The sequence below is a fragment of the Elephas maximus genome, chromosome 4 (genome assembly GCF_024166365.1).
Source record: "Elephas maximus indicus isolate mEleMax1 chromosome 4, mEleMax1 primary haplotype, whole genome shotgun sequence".
NCBI lineage: Eukaryota > Metazoa > Chordata > Mammalia > Proboscidea > Elephantidae > Elephas > Elephas maximus.
The window spans coordinates 41,474,898-41,493,443 of NC_064822.1; the positions used below are offsets into that span (position 1 = coordinate 41,474,898).

The window sequence follows — 18,546 nt, forward strand, 5'->3', positions numbered from 1 at the left end:
GCAATTAGACTACAAATCTGGCTTTAAATGCCAGTTTTGCCACTTATCATCTGCAATCCCTTAGGCAAGCCACACTGAGATGAGAAAATACTACTTGGGGGAAATGTTTGTAGTACTACAATGATCTACCATCTGTAAAGCCACTAGTACAGTGCCTAACTTGTAGCACATTCATTAGTGGACTCCATGAAGTGACATTGATGATCTACGATAGAATAATAACTTAGCCTCAGTTCATATCATTATTGTTGGTTCGTATTAACGCTAGTTTGTATAACTGGTGTGTGCCGTAGTGTAGGTGCTATGAGTGTAGGTTCCAGAGTCAGATTGCAGGTATTTACATTCCAGCTCTGCAGTTTATTTGCTTTGCACCTAGAGCAAGTCAACTAATCTCTCTAATCCTCAGATTCCTCCATTGTAAAATGTCAACAATAACAGTATCTACCTCATACCTGGGTTGTGTTGATACATGAGCTAATGCACGTAAACACAGTACAGTGCTTGGGAGAGAGTATGTGATTTTATATGTATAATATATAAAAAAAACAAAAAACAAACAAAAACCCTATCCCGTCCAATCAATTCCAACTTAGAGACCTTATAGGACAGAGTAGAACTGCCCCATAGGGTTTCCAAGGAGCAGTTGATGGATTTGAACTGCAGACCTTTTGGTTAGCAGCCAAGCTCTTAACCACTGCACCACCAGGGTTCCATATAATATATACAAAAAAAAAATACATATATATATAAATATGTGTCTCTGTATATTTGTTAGCTATCATTTTTACTTCCTTATTTATATTGTCATTGGACTTATTTTTCTCCAATTTTTTAATAATATTTTCAAATTATAAAAATGAAAAAAGCATTTTTGAAAATGAAGAAAATTAGAAGAAATAATCCATGTACCCATAGCCTTAACATAACTGTGACATATTTTCCTGGCGTATTTTCTCACAGTACACTTCCTCCACTCCTATAAAGTAAGTTTTCCATTTATAGATTTATTAACACTACAGCTGAAACGCTTGGACATACAATTTTGTAATCTTTTTTTCATTTAATATTATTACTGACAAGCATTTTCCGTTATTGCAAAGGCTTCATAACCATGATTTCAATGACTAAATAAATGTCCATCAAACAGAAGCATTATAGTTTTCTGAATCGATATCCTCTTGTATATTTAGGCTGTTTTCAATTTTTCTCTGCTCTGATGCACATCTTTGTGCATAAAAAGGTGTTAGGAAAAGAGGCATACAGGGCTAAATGGAGAGAAAACAAACACACAAAAACAGTTGTTGAGTTAACTCTGATTCATGGTGACCCATGTGTGTCAGAGTAGAACTATGTATGCTCCATAGAGTTTTCAATGGCCAATTTTTCAAAAGTAGATTGCCAAGCCTTTCTTCCAAGGTGCTTCTGGTGGTCTTGAACCTTCAACCTTTTTCTTAGTAGCCATGCCCATTAACTGCACCAATCAGGGACTAAATGGAGAGAGGGAGCCAAAAACTTTTAGCAACCCAAAGTGTCTGGCCCTGGGGTCTGGTTGCATGATTTTTCTCTTGGGCCTCCAGCCGTGTAGAAGCAGAGAAGGGGACAGTTACAGTAAGCTAGAGTGGGGGTTTTGCAGAGACAACTTAAAAAACATCTGATGTTGTGCATGAGGTCCTTTCCATGTAATAACTTTATATCCTGTGTGATTTTTTTTTTCTTAGATTTCTCTGGGCCTCCGATTTGCAGTTCCACGTCTCGAAAAAACAAATGTGAGCATTAACTTCGATCTCCAAATCAGAAGGTTAGACCTTTCATCTTTAAGGAAATTTAAATGCCTAAATTATTTTCAATATTTAATATGAAGGACATCAATGGCAAAATGAATGCCTCTTGTGAAGTTCCTTCACCGTAAAAGCTCTTCTGATGTTAGATCCCAAACTTTGACAACCCATTATCTCTTTGTGTTTCCCAATTACGATTTCCATTGTTTCAGCATTTTGAGTTTTGAAAATTGGATTGCATTATCTAAGCCAACTTATGAGATAGTGAAGATTTGTCACGGACACCATCCCAGCCCAGCTTCACCTCCGCTTTTCTTTGTTCTGACCCATGTACCTCCTCCCACTCCCACCAGCACCCCCATGACACCTGCCATGCTCTTAGCTAGGCATCATCTAATCCCTGAGAACAAAAGTTCTGCAAAAAGCATAGGCTTTGCATTTGCAGTCTTGAAATTCCCTAAACTTCCAAGACAAGAATGAATGAGTCTCTGATAGTCTAATTGCAAGCACCATCGTGGGATGTGGTGAGATATTATTACATCGGCGGGCAGGGCCTTCTCCAGCAACAACAAGCTGGACCACCCAGGGACGTGCCTCCTTTTCTAAGGCTGACTGTGTTCAGGGATTCAACTGTGACTTTGCCCTTTCACCCTCTATTCATAGCCTAAAATAATAATTCAGACCCTAAGAGAATAATGTGGCATGCTGACCAGGGTTTTCCAACTATGGGCTTCATCCCCTTACAAAATAACGGAATCAGTTTAATGGATCTAGACCCATATTAAAAGGAAACTGAATGGAATATCACATGCCAGAGTGTCCTCAAAACATTCCTTACAGATAAAGGTAAATGTGTCTACTAAGATGCCCAGTATGAAGAAGTATATGTTTTTTGTGGGTTTTCATTTTAAAAAATTCAAAAAACACTAACCTCAACAGTGCATACACATCTCCCATGATTATTTATAATTTGTGAAAGTGCGCACTTGCCCAGTGGGTTGAACCTTCGTCCTAGCCACGCAAATGACTGGGAAGTCAGTATCTACAATTGGCTCTTCAAATACCGCTGTGCAGTGTGGATGACCTCTAAATAATTACCTTAATGGCTGCAAGAAGTGTCATAGAGTGTGATAACTCTGAGAAGGATTGTGCAATGGATTACTTTATACATAGTATTTGGGAGTTTATGTATATATATATGTATATGCCGTAAAAATGTAGCAGATTTTTAAAAACTTTTCTAGGAAAGATTACAAATGCCTAAACATCTGCAACCTGCATCACAACAGCTGCCTCCCCCAAACTTTGTGCTAGATTTTTAGGAAGGGAGTTTTCTGACTTTCCTTAGATGTCCTTTCCTTTTCTGACCTGAATTAGGTCTGTCTTGAATTTAACTTAATTCTTTTCTGCTGAATCTTAGGAGAGTCTTATTTTATCCCAGTTAGTGATGGGATGCAGATAGAATGAATTCTATAATCTTCCTTCATTTTATCATAAGCTTACTAAATCACTTACTGGTACCTACATAAATATATATTTCAGGTAGTTTCAGGAAGTCCTAAATATTTTCATTTTGGGACTCTTCTCCTTACATTTCTAAGTTTTCAGAGGGGAAAAAAAAAAAACACAACATTCTATAGGGAAGAACTGCCATCACTCCAGACAATAGCTTTGAAGTTTTTATTTCTCACCATTATCGTCTGTCACGATGATCTCACGGTGGCCAGAAGCAGTGTGTCACTTGGAGAAAGCTACATTTTTCATACAATACACAGCTTTTATTTAGAAAGTGTGATGCAAAGTTGCAACTTTTATATTACCTCCTTACTCATCATTGCCATCTTTGTTACTGGTAAGAGCATGGATACAACTGGTAGTCATTCAAGGAGCAAAGGATACTAGAGAATGTTCTAAATGCATGCCCCATATCCATCCTGCAGATCGTCATTTAGATAATGAGCTTGGGAATGAGGTAATAAGTTTGATGATAAGTAAAAAATGGTCACTTTTTTTTTAACATTCCTTATTATATAAAAGAATGTTTCGTGACTATATTCCATCCTTAAATGCTGAAGAAACTCATGACTATCTTAACATTATCCTGAAAGATATAAAAATTCAGAAGTGTGGAAAGAATTAGACTGCAGGAACATACATAAAGCAGCAAATTCAGCAACCTACATTATAGGGGTAAAACTATTTGAGAACATTCTGAAAGAATAAGATATTTAAGAGGTCAGCATTTATCTCTATGCTTTGTTGGCAGACTCCAAAGATGTAAATAAGTATTTAGATGAATGGTTTGCATTTTGTCTCAATGAGTTTAAACCAACAAATTAAACCAAATGCTCTACAATCTAAACTCTTAAGGGCATATATTGACCACTATTATGTGCATTTAATGCTAATTTCCATAAATAGAACCCAAAAGAGTAATGGGCTTTATAAACTAATAAACTTCAACTAGTTTGTGTTACTGAATGTTTGCATTAAATGGTCTCTCCATGCCCTTGCTCTATATGACATGTAAACATTTTCCTCACGGTGTAGAGAGGGTCTCAGATTGCAATCCCCATGGACAATACAGGTCTTTGTGAGCATCTTTGAAGTTACTTCCTCAGAAATGGTGAACTGAACACTGTGCTATCTTTGCTGGCATTTCAAAGACCACAGAAACTTAGAAGGAATACTAAAAAATAGAAAGTAGGAAACAGTAAGAAAAAAAAAATAGCATCGGAGTAATAAGTGAAAAACATGTTTATCCTTGCTATGACATAGGGCGTAGTCATATAGAGGAAACTCATCATGCCCTTACGTAGAACAAGCACAGACGATATAAATAGCCCAGTATCCACGGCAGTGATGGATTGCTTGTTTGAATGTAGCAGTGGTATTAGTGAAAGAGGTTTCCTTCCAGGAAAGAGGTCAAGGAAGCAACTAAATTATATATCAAGCCTAGTTCCTTTCTCACCAGGAGAGTCTGCCAACACTGCTGGTATGCGGTAGCAACTGTCATGGCAAGCCTGTGTGGCAGAAGCATGATTTTGATAAGCCCACCAGAAGGTTTAGACTCCAAGTCTGCCACTGGTTGAGCTATATTTCAAAACAACCTCTATGAGCCCCATATTACACTCATCTTCAAAGATGATTTCAGTGTTTGACATCTATTTACATTTCAGGGTGTTGTAATGACGATCATCTTACTTGAATCACTTGGAAGCAAAATACAACTGAAATATGTGATAACTTGAATGAATCATTTTCTTAATTTTAATTTCCACTGCTGCTAACCAGTAGTGAACTAGAAATAGAACAAAGTCTGGTTAATCTGTGGAACAATTATGCTTAAATCTCCAAACTAAAGAGTTCCCCGTAATGTACTTTGAACCACAGAGTCTGCAATAAGTAGAATTACTTACTGACTTCTTAGTGGTTAGTAATTCAAAATCTTGCCATTAAAAAAAAATCTCTTTGGTTGACTGATTCTCCCCAGATGTGACAGAAATAAAGTAGCCTGGAAACTGGGGTTCAAACTTTGGTGAACAAGTCCCTCTAGGCTCAGTCACAAGCTTACCAGCGATAACCCATTACAGGAAATGAGCCTGACATTTGCCTGTTTATATCTTTTATGTATGTTTGTAGTGGAAGTTGCCTTATCAGTGTATACAATCGACCAGGACTTTTAAAAAGCATTATGGGAACAATTCTGTCTCCTCCTCCTTTGAAAGCAGAATGTTATCATAGCTTTTCCAGCTTTCACATTTGGAAGGCTTCAAAAGGTAGTCAGAATATACCCCATTACCGTCATCCATTGAATCAGTGTGAGACCAGATGATGAACAAAGTTGAGGCTTTCTTTTTCTTCTTAGTGAGCCCTGGATATAAACATGACCTGTTAGCTTTGTGGTGTGGCCATGTCTATGTTTGCTGAAAGTTGCCTAATCTTTTGGGATGTTAGGGTGACTTCAATTAAAGAACAGTAGAATACTAAATGCAAATGGCAGCTGCATCCAAAGCTCTGTTAGTGCTTGAGCCTCTTCTGAGGCATGTTTTGTTTCCCTTACAACACTGACTGCTTAACACATGCATTTTTTTTAATTTAAATCTCACATCTAATTACATTTACTTGTGAGAAAAAAAATACCACACTTAAGAATAATTTTGCTACCGTTCAAAGAAATATTATTAAACATACACCTTCCATCTTGAGACTCTTGGAGCACTTCACAAACAGCTATGTCATCTCCTAATTGCCTGGGTGTGGACTGTCCAAATTCCATGGGTTCTTGCTTCTTACCATTAGCCATGCTCCTCATGTACTCCCTACCCCCTGTCCTAGGCAGCCAGTAGGCATACAGTGAATGTACGCTTATTTTAATATTAACTTAAGAAATAAAATGTAAGGAAGATAAATCTGCTGCCAAAACAATGTATGGTATGATGCATTCCAGCACCAAAAGCAAATGTTTTTTCGATTATGCGCTGTTCTGGATTATTCATGCCAATTCTCCTCTTTATTAGCATGGAAAATGAGAAGTTGACTGTGCTGTCCTTTCCCATTTGATGGGCAATGAACATGATGCACAGAGATGTTAAGGAAATTGTCCAACGTAGAAGCTGGAAAATGAACTTAGTTCAGTGCCTTTTGGTTTAGCCATTAAAACAAACAAATGGACCACAACTACCACAGTCTCCACCAGACTAACTCCAGCACAATTAGATAGTGCCCGGCTACCACCACTGACTGCTCTGACAGGGATCACATTACAATACAAAGTCCCAGACAGAGCTGGAGAAAAATGTAGAATGAAATTCAAACTCACAAAAATAGACCAGACTTACTGGTCTGACAGAGACTGAAGAAACCCCGAAAGTATGGCCCTGGGGCACCTTTTTAACTCAGTACTGAAGTCACTCCTGAGGTTCACCCTTCAGCCAAAGATTAGACAGGCCTGTAGAACAAACAATAACACATGTAGCTTAACTATATAAAAAAAAAAAAAACTATATATACAAGATTAAATGGGCACACCAGCCCAGGGGCAAGAACAAGAAAACAAAAGGGGACAGGAGAGTTGGACAAACAGAAATGGGGAACCCAAGTTCAAGAAAGGGAGAGTGTTGACACGTCGTAGGGTTGGCAACCAATGTCACAAAACAATATGTGTATTAATTGTTTAATGAGAAACTAGTTTGCTCTGTAAACTTTCACCTAAAGCACAATTTAAAAAAAAAAAAAAGGAAAAGAAAACTTTTGGACAATTTAAGAAAAAAGTGTTAGCTTCTCTAGATATCTGTTGTTTTCAAATAAGGTGTCTCTTTAGGGAAAGTTATTACATTTCTTTTGATCATTAAGGATCCCTTTCCATTTACAAATGGTTATGATTTTGTAGCATGGATAGACCATTTTGGTTTTCTGAATGATCAGGTTGGTAATGTGTGTTGTTTTGGAGATAGTTTTGGAGATATATAAAATGTTCTTTATGATCCTATATTGTGGTAACATGTCTTAGAAAATATAGTTAAATCATATGTCACTGTGTTTTAGTTCCAACAAGGACAATCCAGACAGCAATTTTGTGAGGCTGCAAATCAACATCACTGCTGTAGCTCAAGTAGAAATAAGAGGGTAAGTAATAAACAGGGCATTGTATTAGCATAATAATAGCTTCCTGTATGGAAAGAGATATGTTGAAATACTGGTAAAAATCCATATGGAACTTTCCTAATGTGTTAGAGATCACAGTTCACTTTGATAATAAATTGCCATTGCTTTTATTCATCATTATGTCTTAGCTATCTAGTGCTGCTATAACAGAAATACCACAAATGGGTAGCTCTAACAAACAGAAATTTATTTTCTTACAATTTAGGAGGCTAGAAGTCTGAATTCAGGGTGCTGACTCTAGGGGAAGGCTTATAGTTGGACTGCATATAGTTCTTAGCTTGCACAGGTGGAGACGTCATTGATTTTGTTGTTATACTTTGTATTTCTTCAAAACAATCAAGGGCTTTTGGCTGAAAATGTCAGCCGGTATTGGGGGCTGATTTGTCATTACTGGGGCTCCAGAAATCCTTGTTGCCTATCTTTTCCATATGTCCTGAGTGGTTCATGGCACTTTGGTGGCAGTGTAGCTCTCTGCACTCAGAGCCAGTATCACCATGAGAACTCTTATTGCCGCCTATGTTGCTCCAGGGCCTTGCCCTGTGGTCCTGACACCACTGAGGCCCTACATAGTGGATTAGAGAACAATAATCCCTAATATTATTGATACTTTCTATGTGCCACACCAAGTTAGCACATCTTAATATTAATGTCCTCATTTTACAGATTTATAGATCGTGGCTCAAAAGGTTAAAGTAACTTGCCCCAGGCTACACAGATAGTAAGTGAGGAGCCAGAACGTAAATATAGGCAGCCTGTCTTTGGAGCCCATGATCATGAATGATCATGCTATACTGCTTATGGCTATGGCTGCTAACCAAAAGTTCGGCTGTATCAAATCCACCAGGTTCTCCTTGGGTTCCTTCATTTTTTTAATTCTTTTATATGACTTTTCCTTAAATAAGTTGGTGTCAAGTGCTTTATCTTCATTCTCATTAATTCTGACTTCCATTGCCTTGATTCTGCTCCTATGACTTTCCATTGAGTTGTCTAATTCTGAAATTTTATTGTTAGTCTTTTTGCTTTCTATTTGCTGTCTCTCTGTGGAGTCTTGCAGTTTGTTAAATTTGTCATTATGCTCTTGTATAACCTTCTTAAGTTTCTTTCTTGCTTTGTCTGTGTGTTCCTTGGCTTGTTCTGCATTTTGCCTGATCTCCTTCCTGATCTCTTGAAGAGCTCTCTATTATTAATCTTTGATTTCTACCTCTGGTAATTCCAAGAAGCTGTCTTCCTCCAGAAGGTTTCTTGATTCTTTGTCTTGGGCACTTGCTGAAGCCATCATGGTCTGCCTCTTTATGTGATTTGATATTGACTGTTGTCTCCAAGCCATCAGTAAATTTTTATATTTATTTTATGTTTGCTTACCATGTCCTAGCTTCTTGTTTTGTTTGTTTTGATTTGCCCAAATAGGCTGATGATGTGAGATAATTTGATTATTGGTGCCTTTGGAGCTCTCATGTCCTGTCCCCAGATGGTTAGAGCTGTTACTAGATATGTGAACCCAGGAATCTGTTTGTTTTCCTTGTATGGATTCAGTTCAGGTGTCCAGGTAGTTGGTCACCAAGTATGTGATACAGGCTCTCACCTATAGATCTAGACGGGCAGGGGTGACTGGAGTAGGCACAGGTATCTGGCTGCAGTAGGGGGTCACATGCTGAGCAAGGCAGGGATCTAATGGCTGCCCCTGAGTGTCTGAGAGGAAACTGTGTCCCTGTTCCCTAGTGCACGCTGGTGGGTAGGTTTTGCTCTCGGACTATGGGCACCCAGTGCTCTTGGCTGTAAGGACTGGGAGGCACCACTCATTCTTGGACCCCTGCCACAGGTAGCTAGATGAGCCAGGTGGAGCTACCAGTCCTCAGGCCCCTGATGTGGTAGGTGAGGATCCTGCTTAATGGGCATAGTGAAGTCAAATGTCACAAACCTGCCACTCCACCTTATACCTAATACTGTTGAAAATAGGCTTCAGGTATATACCCTGTTGTACTGTGCTAATGAGGGCCTACGCTGTTGAAATGCGCCCACACAGGTCTATGCAAGGGTGAAACACATTCAAAGTCCATGGACCCCTTATGCCTGTGCCTAGTCAAAGGAGCTGTGCCTGCCCTGAGTTCCTGGCTTAGGGGAGCTGGCAGATTTTTTTTTTTTTTCCTGTTTGTTAATTTGTTGCCTCTCCAAAGCTGGGAGAATGGCTCAGAGTGCAAAATGGGTCCTACTTCTAGTCCAGTGGTCACAGCAATCACTGAAACCAGCCCAGGACCTGGTGCAGAACAGAGAGGGAGGCAGGTAAATGGGAGAGAAGTTCTTCCCAAAGGGGGTGTTTTTTGGTCCACACAGTAGGTTAGATGCATGTACTTATCTTTTGCCAGTTGAGTGCCACTTCTCACTGGTTCTGGAGGCTTGAGTAGACTCTCTGCTGCTCAGTCTCTCTTGATGTGGAAAACACGTCCCAAGTGCCACTGCTTGCCTCACCACGTGCGCCAGCCAATCCAACCTGCAGGGTGCCAGTTCCCACCAGGTCAGGTCTTGCAACTCCTCACTGCTTCTGAACCATCTATCCCTTCCTCTGCTGTTCGATCAGATTCCTCAACTTTGCCTTTGATGTTCAGGGCTTCCAGATTGTCATATATGATCAATTCACTTGTTTTTCTGGTCTTTGTTGTAAGAGGGACCACAGGAAGCATCTGACTACTCTCCCATCTTGGCCCTGCCCCACCAGGCACTCCTTGGAAACTCTATGGGGCAGTTCTACTCTGTCCTATAGGGTTGCCATGAGTCAGAAGCGACTTAACGGCAATGGGTTTTTTTTATTTACTCTGCCTATGGGAGTCCCTGGGTGGTGCACACAGTTAACAGGCTCGAGTCCAGGTGCCTCAGAAGAAAGACTTGATGATCTACTTCCAAAAGACTACAGCCATTGAGAACTCTATGGAGCACAGTTCTACTCTGACATGCAGGGGGTGACCGTGAGTTAGAGTCAGCTGGACAACAGCTGGTTTATACTGTCTATGAGGTAGTTTTTTTTTTTTTATTTTATCTATGTGAAATCATACTTGTATGCTTCTGTTTTGTTTTGTTTTGTTTTCAGTCAAACTTGTGTTTTTGAGATTCACCCACTTTTGTGCATGTGGTTATAGTTCATTCATTTTAATTGCAGAATAGTATAACATTATAAAACTATAAAACAGCTTATTTATCTATTCTATTCTTGATGAACATTTGTGGTTTATCCTTTTTATTTTTCACAAACTTGTACACACGTGAAAAAATATCAGTAGGGTATATGCTTAGAAGTGGAACTCTAGGATCAGTGAGTACATACTATTTAACCTTATGAAATAATACCACACTAGTTTCCAAAATAGTTATTCTAAATAACACCCTTACCAGAAAGAAATGAGAATATCCATTGCTCACATTATCAACTAACTCAGGTGGTCTAGTTTTTGTTTTTGTTTTTGTTTTAATTTTGAGCCAGTCTGGTAGATAAAAGATATTATCTAACCGGAAGTTTAATTTGCAGTTCCCTGATCCCTAAATGAGGGTGAGCTGCTTTTTTTATGGAAGGAGCCCTGGTGGTGCAACAGTTAAGCACCTGGTTGCTAACTGAAAGGTTGGCAGTTTGAACCTACTCAGCAGCTCCACAAGAGAAACACCTGACAATCTCCTTCTGTAAAGATTACAGTCCAGAAAATCCTATAAGACAGTTCTGCTCTATCACAGGGATGGCTGTGAATCAAATTCGACTTGGTGGCACCTAGCTTTTTCTACGTTTATTGACTGTTCTTCTTCAAGGAAATTCTCATTCATTTATTATTTCACAACTGTCTACCTAAAAGCTTTTTTCTTCTCATTGTTGTTGTTAGCTGCTGTCGAGCTGGTTCCAACTCATAGCAACTCCATGCACGACAGAACAAAACACTGCCCGGTCCTGCACCATCCTCACAGTTGTTGCTATGCTTGAGCCGATTGCTGCAGCCACTGTGTCAATCCACCTCATTGAGGGTCTTCATGTTTTTTGCTGACTCTCTATTTTACCAAGCAGCATGAGTATGAAGTGATTGAAAACACCATGGCTTGGGTCAGGTGCACCTTAGTCCTTAAAGTGACATCTTTGCTTTTTAACACTTTAAAGAGATCTCTTGCAGCCAATTTGCCCAATGCAATGCATCTTTTGATTTCTTGACTGCTGCTTCCATGGGTGTTGATTGTAGATCCAAGTAAAATGAAATCCTTGACAACCTCAATCCTTTCTCTGTTTATCATGATGTTGCCTATTGGTCCAGTTGTGAGGATTTTTGTTTTCTTTATGTTGAGGTGCAATCCATACTAAAGGCTGTGGTCTTTGATCTTTATTAGTAAGTGCTTCAAGTCCTTTTCACTTTCAGCAAGCAAAGTTGCGTCATCTACATAAGCAGGTTGTAAATGAGTCTTCCTCCAATCCCGATGCCCCATTCTTCTTCATGTAGTCCAGCATCTCAAATTATTTGCTCACTATACAGATGATAGGTATGGTGAAAGGATACAACCCTGCTGCACACTTTTCCTGACTTAAACCATGCAGCATCCCCTTGTTCTGTTTAAACAACTGCCTCTTGATCCACGTACAGATTCCTCACGAGCACAGTTAATACCAGTCCATTTCAGCTCACTGATGCCTAGGATGTTGATGTTTATGCACTCCATTTCATTTTTGATGATTTCCAATTTTCCTAAATTCATACTTTGTACATTCCAGGTTATGATTATTAATGGATGTTTGCAGCTGTTTCTTCTCATGTTGAGTCCTGCCACATCAGTAAATGAAGGTTCCGAAAGCTTGACTCCATCCATGTCCTTAAGGTCAACTCTGCTTTGAGGAGGCAGCTCTTCCCCAATCATATTTTGAGTGCCCATGGTGAACAGGTTTCAGCTGAGCTTCCAGACTGAGACAGACTAGGAAGAAGGACCCAGCAGTCTACTTCTAAAAAGCATTAGCCAGTAAAAACCTTATGAATAGCAGCGGAACATTGTCTTATATAGTGCTCGAAGATGAGCCCCTCAGGTTGGAAGGCACTCAAAATAGACTATTTTTTTTTATTAGTTCATAGGAATTCTTTTTATGTTCTAGATAAGATTAGGATTAGACACTAATCCTTTATCAGTTACATGCATTGTGAAAATCTCCTCACCATTCATGGCATTTGTGGTTTTCTTTAAAGCACACAAGGTTTGTTGTTGCTAGTTCCCGTTGAGTCAATTTTGACTCACAGCCATTGAGGTATACTTTGCAGAAAGTAAAAATCACCATTTATAGATGTACAGTTTGGGGAGTTCGGCTACCCCTATCACATTCAATACAGGACAATTCTATTACCCTAAATATTTCCTTCCATACTTTATTTGTGGTTAACTTTTCTCCTACCCCAGAATCCTGGCAACCAGTGCTCTGCTTGCTGTCAGTATAGTTTTGCCTTTTCCAAAATCTTAATATAAATGGAATCACGTAGAATGTAGCTTTTTGAGTCTGGGTTCTTTGTCTTAGCATAATGCATTTGAAAAACATCCATGTTCTTACGTGTTTGAGTCATCTGTTCCTTCTCATTGCTGAAAAGTATTTCACTGTTTAGATGTACCATGAATTGTTCATCCATTCACCTTTTAATGGACATTGGGTTGTTTCCAGTTTGGCCTTCTAAGAATAAAGCTGTTACAAGCATTTGCATATGGGTCTTTGCTGGGACATTTGTTGTTTTTACAAATAGAATAATTGAGTTGTGTTGGAAGTGTATGTACAGAAGAAATCGCCAAACTGTTTTCCAGAGTGGCTGTGCCATTTCCATTTCGCATTCCCACCAGCAATGTATGAGAATTCTGTCTTCTCTGGGAAACCCTGGTGATGTAGTGGTTAAAAGCTTCAGCTGCTAACTGAAAGGTCGGCAGTTCTAATCCACCAAGCACTCCTTGGAAATCCTATGGGGAAGTTCTACTCTGTCCTGTAGGGGTCGCTATAAGTCGGAATCAACTCAGTGGCAGTGGGTTTGGCTTTTTGGTTTTTATTTTCTGTGCATCCTTGCCAGCTGGTGGTGTTTGTTTGTTGTATTTGTTTATGGTTAGCCATTCTAAGAGGCATATAGAAGTATCTCACTGTAGTTTTAATTTTAATTTGCTTAATGATTAATAATGTTGGGCATCTTTTCAGTACTTATTTTCCATTAGTATCTCTTTTTTGGTATCTCTTCATTATAACTCATTTCAAAATACTTTTAAAATATTGATGAAGTGTCTCTTCAAATCTTTTGCCCATTTAATATTGGGATGTTTGTCTTCTTACTGTGGAACCCTGGTGGTGTAGTAGTTAAAAGCTACAGCAGCTAACCAAGAGGTCAGCAGTTCGAATCCACCAGCCACTCCTTGGTAACCCTATGAGGCAGTTAGAGTGGACTCTGTCCTATAGGGTCACTATGAGTTGGAATCGACTTGACGGCAAAGGGTTTGGTTTGTCTTCTTATTATTGAGTTGTAAAAGTTATTTCTATATTCTGCATACAGATCATTTATCAAATGTGTCTTCCAAATATTTTCTTAACAATGTTGTTCAAAGAACAAAAATTTTTAATTTTGATGAAGTTCAACTTATTAATTGCTTATGGTTTGTGGTCTTTGTGTCCTATCTGAGAAATCTTTAACATCCAAGGTCATGAAGATTTTCTCTTATGTTTACTTCTTGAAGTTTTGTAGTTTCAGGTTTTACATTTAGGTCCGTGATGAATCTTGAGTTAAATTTTGTATCTGGTGTAAGGGTCAGTTCATTTTATTTTGATATGGACATCCAGTTGTTTCAGTGCCATTTGTTGAAAAGACAGCCTTTTCTCCATTGTTTTCTCGAAAATCAGTTATTCATATGAGAGGGTAGACTCTGTTCTGTTCTATTGTTCTATGCATCTTGAAATTCGGTAGTGTATCCTAAGATCTTGCTAAACTCACTTATAAGTTCTGGTAGCTTTTTTGTGGTTGTGGTTGATTCATTCAGATTTTCTACAAAATGATCATGTGGTTTATGAATAAGGATAGGTTTATTTCTTCTTTCCAAGTCTGTATACCTTTGTTTGTTTTTTGTTTGTTGGTTTCCCATTTTGCACAGACTAGGACCACCAGGGCAAGATTGAATAGAAGTGATGAAAGTGGACATCTTTGATTTATTCCCAATCTTAGGGTAAAAGCAGTCTTTTATCATTAAGTTTTGATGTCAGCTGCAGAATTTTTTGTAGGTAGCCTTTATCAAATTAAGGATGTTCCCTTTTATTCCAAGTTTTCATGAGAAGTTTTAACATGTGTTTAATATTGTCAGATGATCTTTCTACATCTATTAAGATGATTACCTGTGTTTTATTGATTATGCAAACACATTCAACTGTGTGGATCATAACAAATTATGGGTAAGATTGCGAAGACTGAGAATTCCAGAAAACTTAATTGTGCTCATGAGGAATATGTATATGGATCAAGAGGCAGCCGTTCAAACAGAACAAGGGGATACTACATGGTTTAAAGTCAGGAAAGGTGTGCATCAGGGTTGTATCCTTTCACCATACCTATTCAATTTATACGCTGAACAAATTATCTGAATGCTGGACTATATGAAGAACAGGTCAGGAGGATTGGAGGAAGGCTCGTTAACAACCTGTGTTATGCAGATGACACAACCTTGCTTGCTGAAAGTGAAGAGGACTTGAAACACTGATGAAGATCAAAGACCACAGCCTTCAGTATGGATTACTCCTCAACATAAAGAAAACAAAAATCCTCACAACTGGACCAAAAAACAACACCATGATAAACAGAGAAATGATTGAAGTCTTCAAGGATTTCATTTTATTTGGATCCACAATCAAGGCTCATGGAAGCACCAGTCAAGAAATCAAAAGACGCATTGCATTAGGAAAATCTACTGCAAAAGACCTCTTTAAAGTGTTGAAAAGCAAAGATGTCACTTTGAGGACTAAAGTGCTCCTGACTCAATCCATGATGTTTTCAATTGGGTCGTATGCATGCAAAAGTTAGACAATAAGTAAGGAACACTGAAGAATTGATGCCTTTGAATTGTGGTGTTGGCAAAGACTATTAAATATACCATGGACTGCCAAAAGAAAGAACAAATCTTTCTAGGAATGAGTACAGCCAGAAGCAAGGGTGATGAGACTGTGTCTCACATAATTTGGACATGTTATTGGGAGGGACTGGTCCCTGGAGAAGGACATTATGCTTAGTAAAGTGGAGGGCCAGCAAAAAAGAGGAAGACCCTCAATGAGATGGATTGACACAGTGGCTGCAACCACGGGCTCAAGCATAGCAACAGTCGTGAGGATGGTGCAGGACCAGGCAGTGTTTCGTTCTATCGTGCGTAGGGTTATTATGGGTGGTAACCGAATGTACTGCACCTAACAACATTGAGATGATTAGTTTTTCCATTTTTGTTCATTAAAGTGGTAAATTGATTGATTTTTTTAATGTTAAACCAAACTTGCATCCTGGGTAAGAATCACACTTAGTCATGATGATTACCCTTTTTCTTGTGGAATTCAACTTACTAAAATTTTTGTTGATTAAATTTGTGTCTATATTCATGAAAATATTGATCTGTAGCTTTCTTTTCTTACAACACGTTTTTCTGGTTTGGCTATCAAAGAAATGCTAGCCTCATAAAATGAATTGGAACTGTTCCTTCCATCCTGCTCTATTTTCTGGAAGATTTTGCATATAATTAGTCTTATTTCTTCCTTAAATATTTGGCGGAATTGACGAGTGAAGCTGTCGGGGCCTAGAGTTTTCTTTGTGGGAAGGTTTGTAATGATGAATTCAGTTTCATTCTTAGATAAAGGCTATTCAGGCTATCTGTTTTTTCTTGAATGAGCTTTAGTAGTTTGTCTTTCAAGGAATTTGTGTATTTCATCTAGGTTGTTACATGTATTGGCTTTAAGTTTTTCATAATATGCAATTATGTTCCTTTTAATATCTGTAGTCCAACTAGTGATGTTCCATGTTCATTCCTGATGCTGGAAATTTGTGTCTTCTCTCTCTCTGTTTTTCCCTGTTCAGTCTGGCTAGAGTTTTATCAAGTTTATTAATCTTTTCAAAGAACCAGCTTTTAGTTTCATTGATTTTTTTCTCTATTTTTTGCTTTGTTTTATATTCTATTTATTTGTGATTTTATCTTCGTTATTGCCTTCCTTCTGCTTCCTTTGGGTTTGATTTTCCCTTTTTTTTCTAGTTCCTGTATGTGGAAATTAGATCCTTGATTAGAGACTTCTCTTCTTTTCTCATATAAGCTTTCAGTGCTGTAAATTTACCTCCAAAAATCGCTTTAGCGAAATATCAAGATGTTGATCTCTTGGCTTTTTATTACAAATCGTTTCAAAATATTTTCTAATTTCCTTTGTGATTTCTTCTTGAACTCATGAGTTGATTCATAGGAAATAACTTGTTTGATTTATAGTTATTTGGTGCTTTTCTAGATGTTTCATGTTTACCGATTTCTAATTTAGTTTTTTTTTAATTTAGTACCCCCATATATCTCTTGATGAGAAAAATACTGTATTAAAGAAAAATCAGAGAGTAAAACACAACCATTATTCTTTATGACCTTATTTTTATATCTTTTTTTAAAATTTACAACTAGTGTATATGAAAATTTTCCACCTAGCTTGTTTTAGTTTTGCTAGCCAAACATAAATGGAAAAGGTTTCTTAATTTCAAAATAAATTTAAAGTTGGAAAATGTTTTTATTAGATAACAGATAACTCAGTTCAGGACAGTTGAGAGATTAATGCAACTCTTTATTCTCACATACTCATTTTTATGAGGTTAATGTTTTTTAAATGTATTTCTTCTATAACTTCTGGCATTAATTTTTCTAAGTAAAAAGAAAAGAATCTTTCTATACTATTTTTTTGATAATCAAAATGAGGAATTAAAATTGAGTTTCTCATAAAGGTGCAATTTTTTTTTTCTAGATTAGTGTTTAAAAATTGATCACAGTCTATTCTTTAAGACTGTGCTAAAGTTCTTTTCAGCCATCTTGCAAAGTAAAACCTTTCCCCCAAATGTCAGTTTGTGCAACAGAAGTTTTGGTTCCAATGTTTAATTCTTCAGGGAACAAACAGCTACTGTATTGAAAACTTTCCATGTTCAGCCTTCAAGAAAACCTAATTTTTTTTTCTTTTGGCCAGTGCTATTTATTCCAATGCATTTTATCATGCACTATCTTAAGAAGTTTTTTTTTTTTAAATTTACTGTTGTTTTTATAATTTTAAGAGGAAAATCAAATGCATTTCTTTCTTTGAGTGGGAAAAAAATACTGTTCCATTTGTTGCAAAGCTAGATAATGTCAATGCTGTCTGTAAGTAAATTTACATGTCACTTCTTGGTACAAAGATTAATTTAGCATAGTTCTGTAAGAAGTAAATTTGGTCACAAGAGGCAGCACCCTACATATTGAGCTCACCATAAATAATAAAATTGCAACGTTTGTAAATTCATCAGTATTGAGTTGGTTTCTATAAAGTGAGCTACAAATCATGAATAATCAAGGTCTGCATAGGATACTGTCTGAAGCTGGCACAGCCAACATTGTTCCGTATAATAAATGGTAATCTTTACTATTTGGGACTAGTAGAGTTTGAAAATAGGGTTCATACCATACTACTAAGTCCTTAGTTTGAACTTCCTGATAGCATATAAGGTTTTTATGAAAAAAATTAATTCTTTGTTTCCCCCTCAAATCCATTCCCAATTTCCATTGATACCATTGACAGTGCTCCAGTCTTCTCATTACTTGAGGCTTTTGGTGAAATAGTACTCTAATCCTCCATCAATCCATGAGGGCTATTCAGTAAGGGTGGTTAGGTTATTGTGCTGCCAGTTCACACTTGTCTAGTGACCTGATTATATTAATCCTTCCTTGCTTGCCTTCCTTCTAAAAAAGCAAATTAGCTTTGAAAACCAGTGAACAGTGTTTCATTTATCTAGTTGGAATCAGTAGAGAGCCATTCTTTGCCATGGTTTCCCCAGATTTGAACGATTTTGCCATGCCCCGTAATAGATTTTTGTTTTTTAATAGATTTCTATTT

The 18,546-nt window shown here is 37.7% G+C and overlaps 1 protein-coding gene across 2 annotated transcripts in view; it reads left to right on the plus strand.

Moving 5' to 3' along the window:
* The window catches only part of ITGA8 (integrin subunit alpha 8), a 227,043-nt gene that overhangs the window by 139,298 nt on the left and 69,199 nt on the right, over positions 1–18,546 (plus strand). For both annotated transcript variants that reach the window (XM_049881925.1, XM_049881924.1), the window contains 2 exons: positions 1,719–1,798; positions 7,326–7,406. In XM_049881925.1, coding sequence (XP_049737882.1) covers positions 1,719–1,798; positions 7,326–7,406 — 161 coding nt within the window. The remainder of the gene's footprint in view (positions 1–1,718; positions 1,799–7,325; positions 7,407–18,546) is intronic.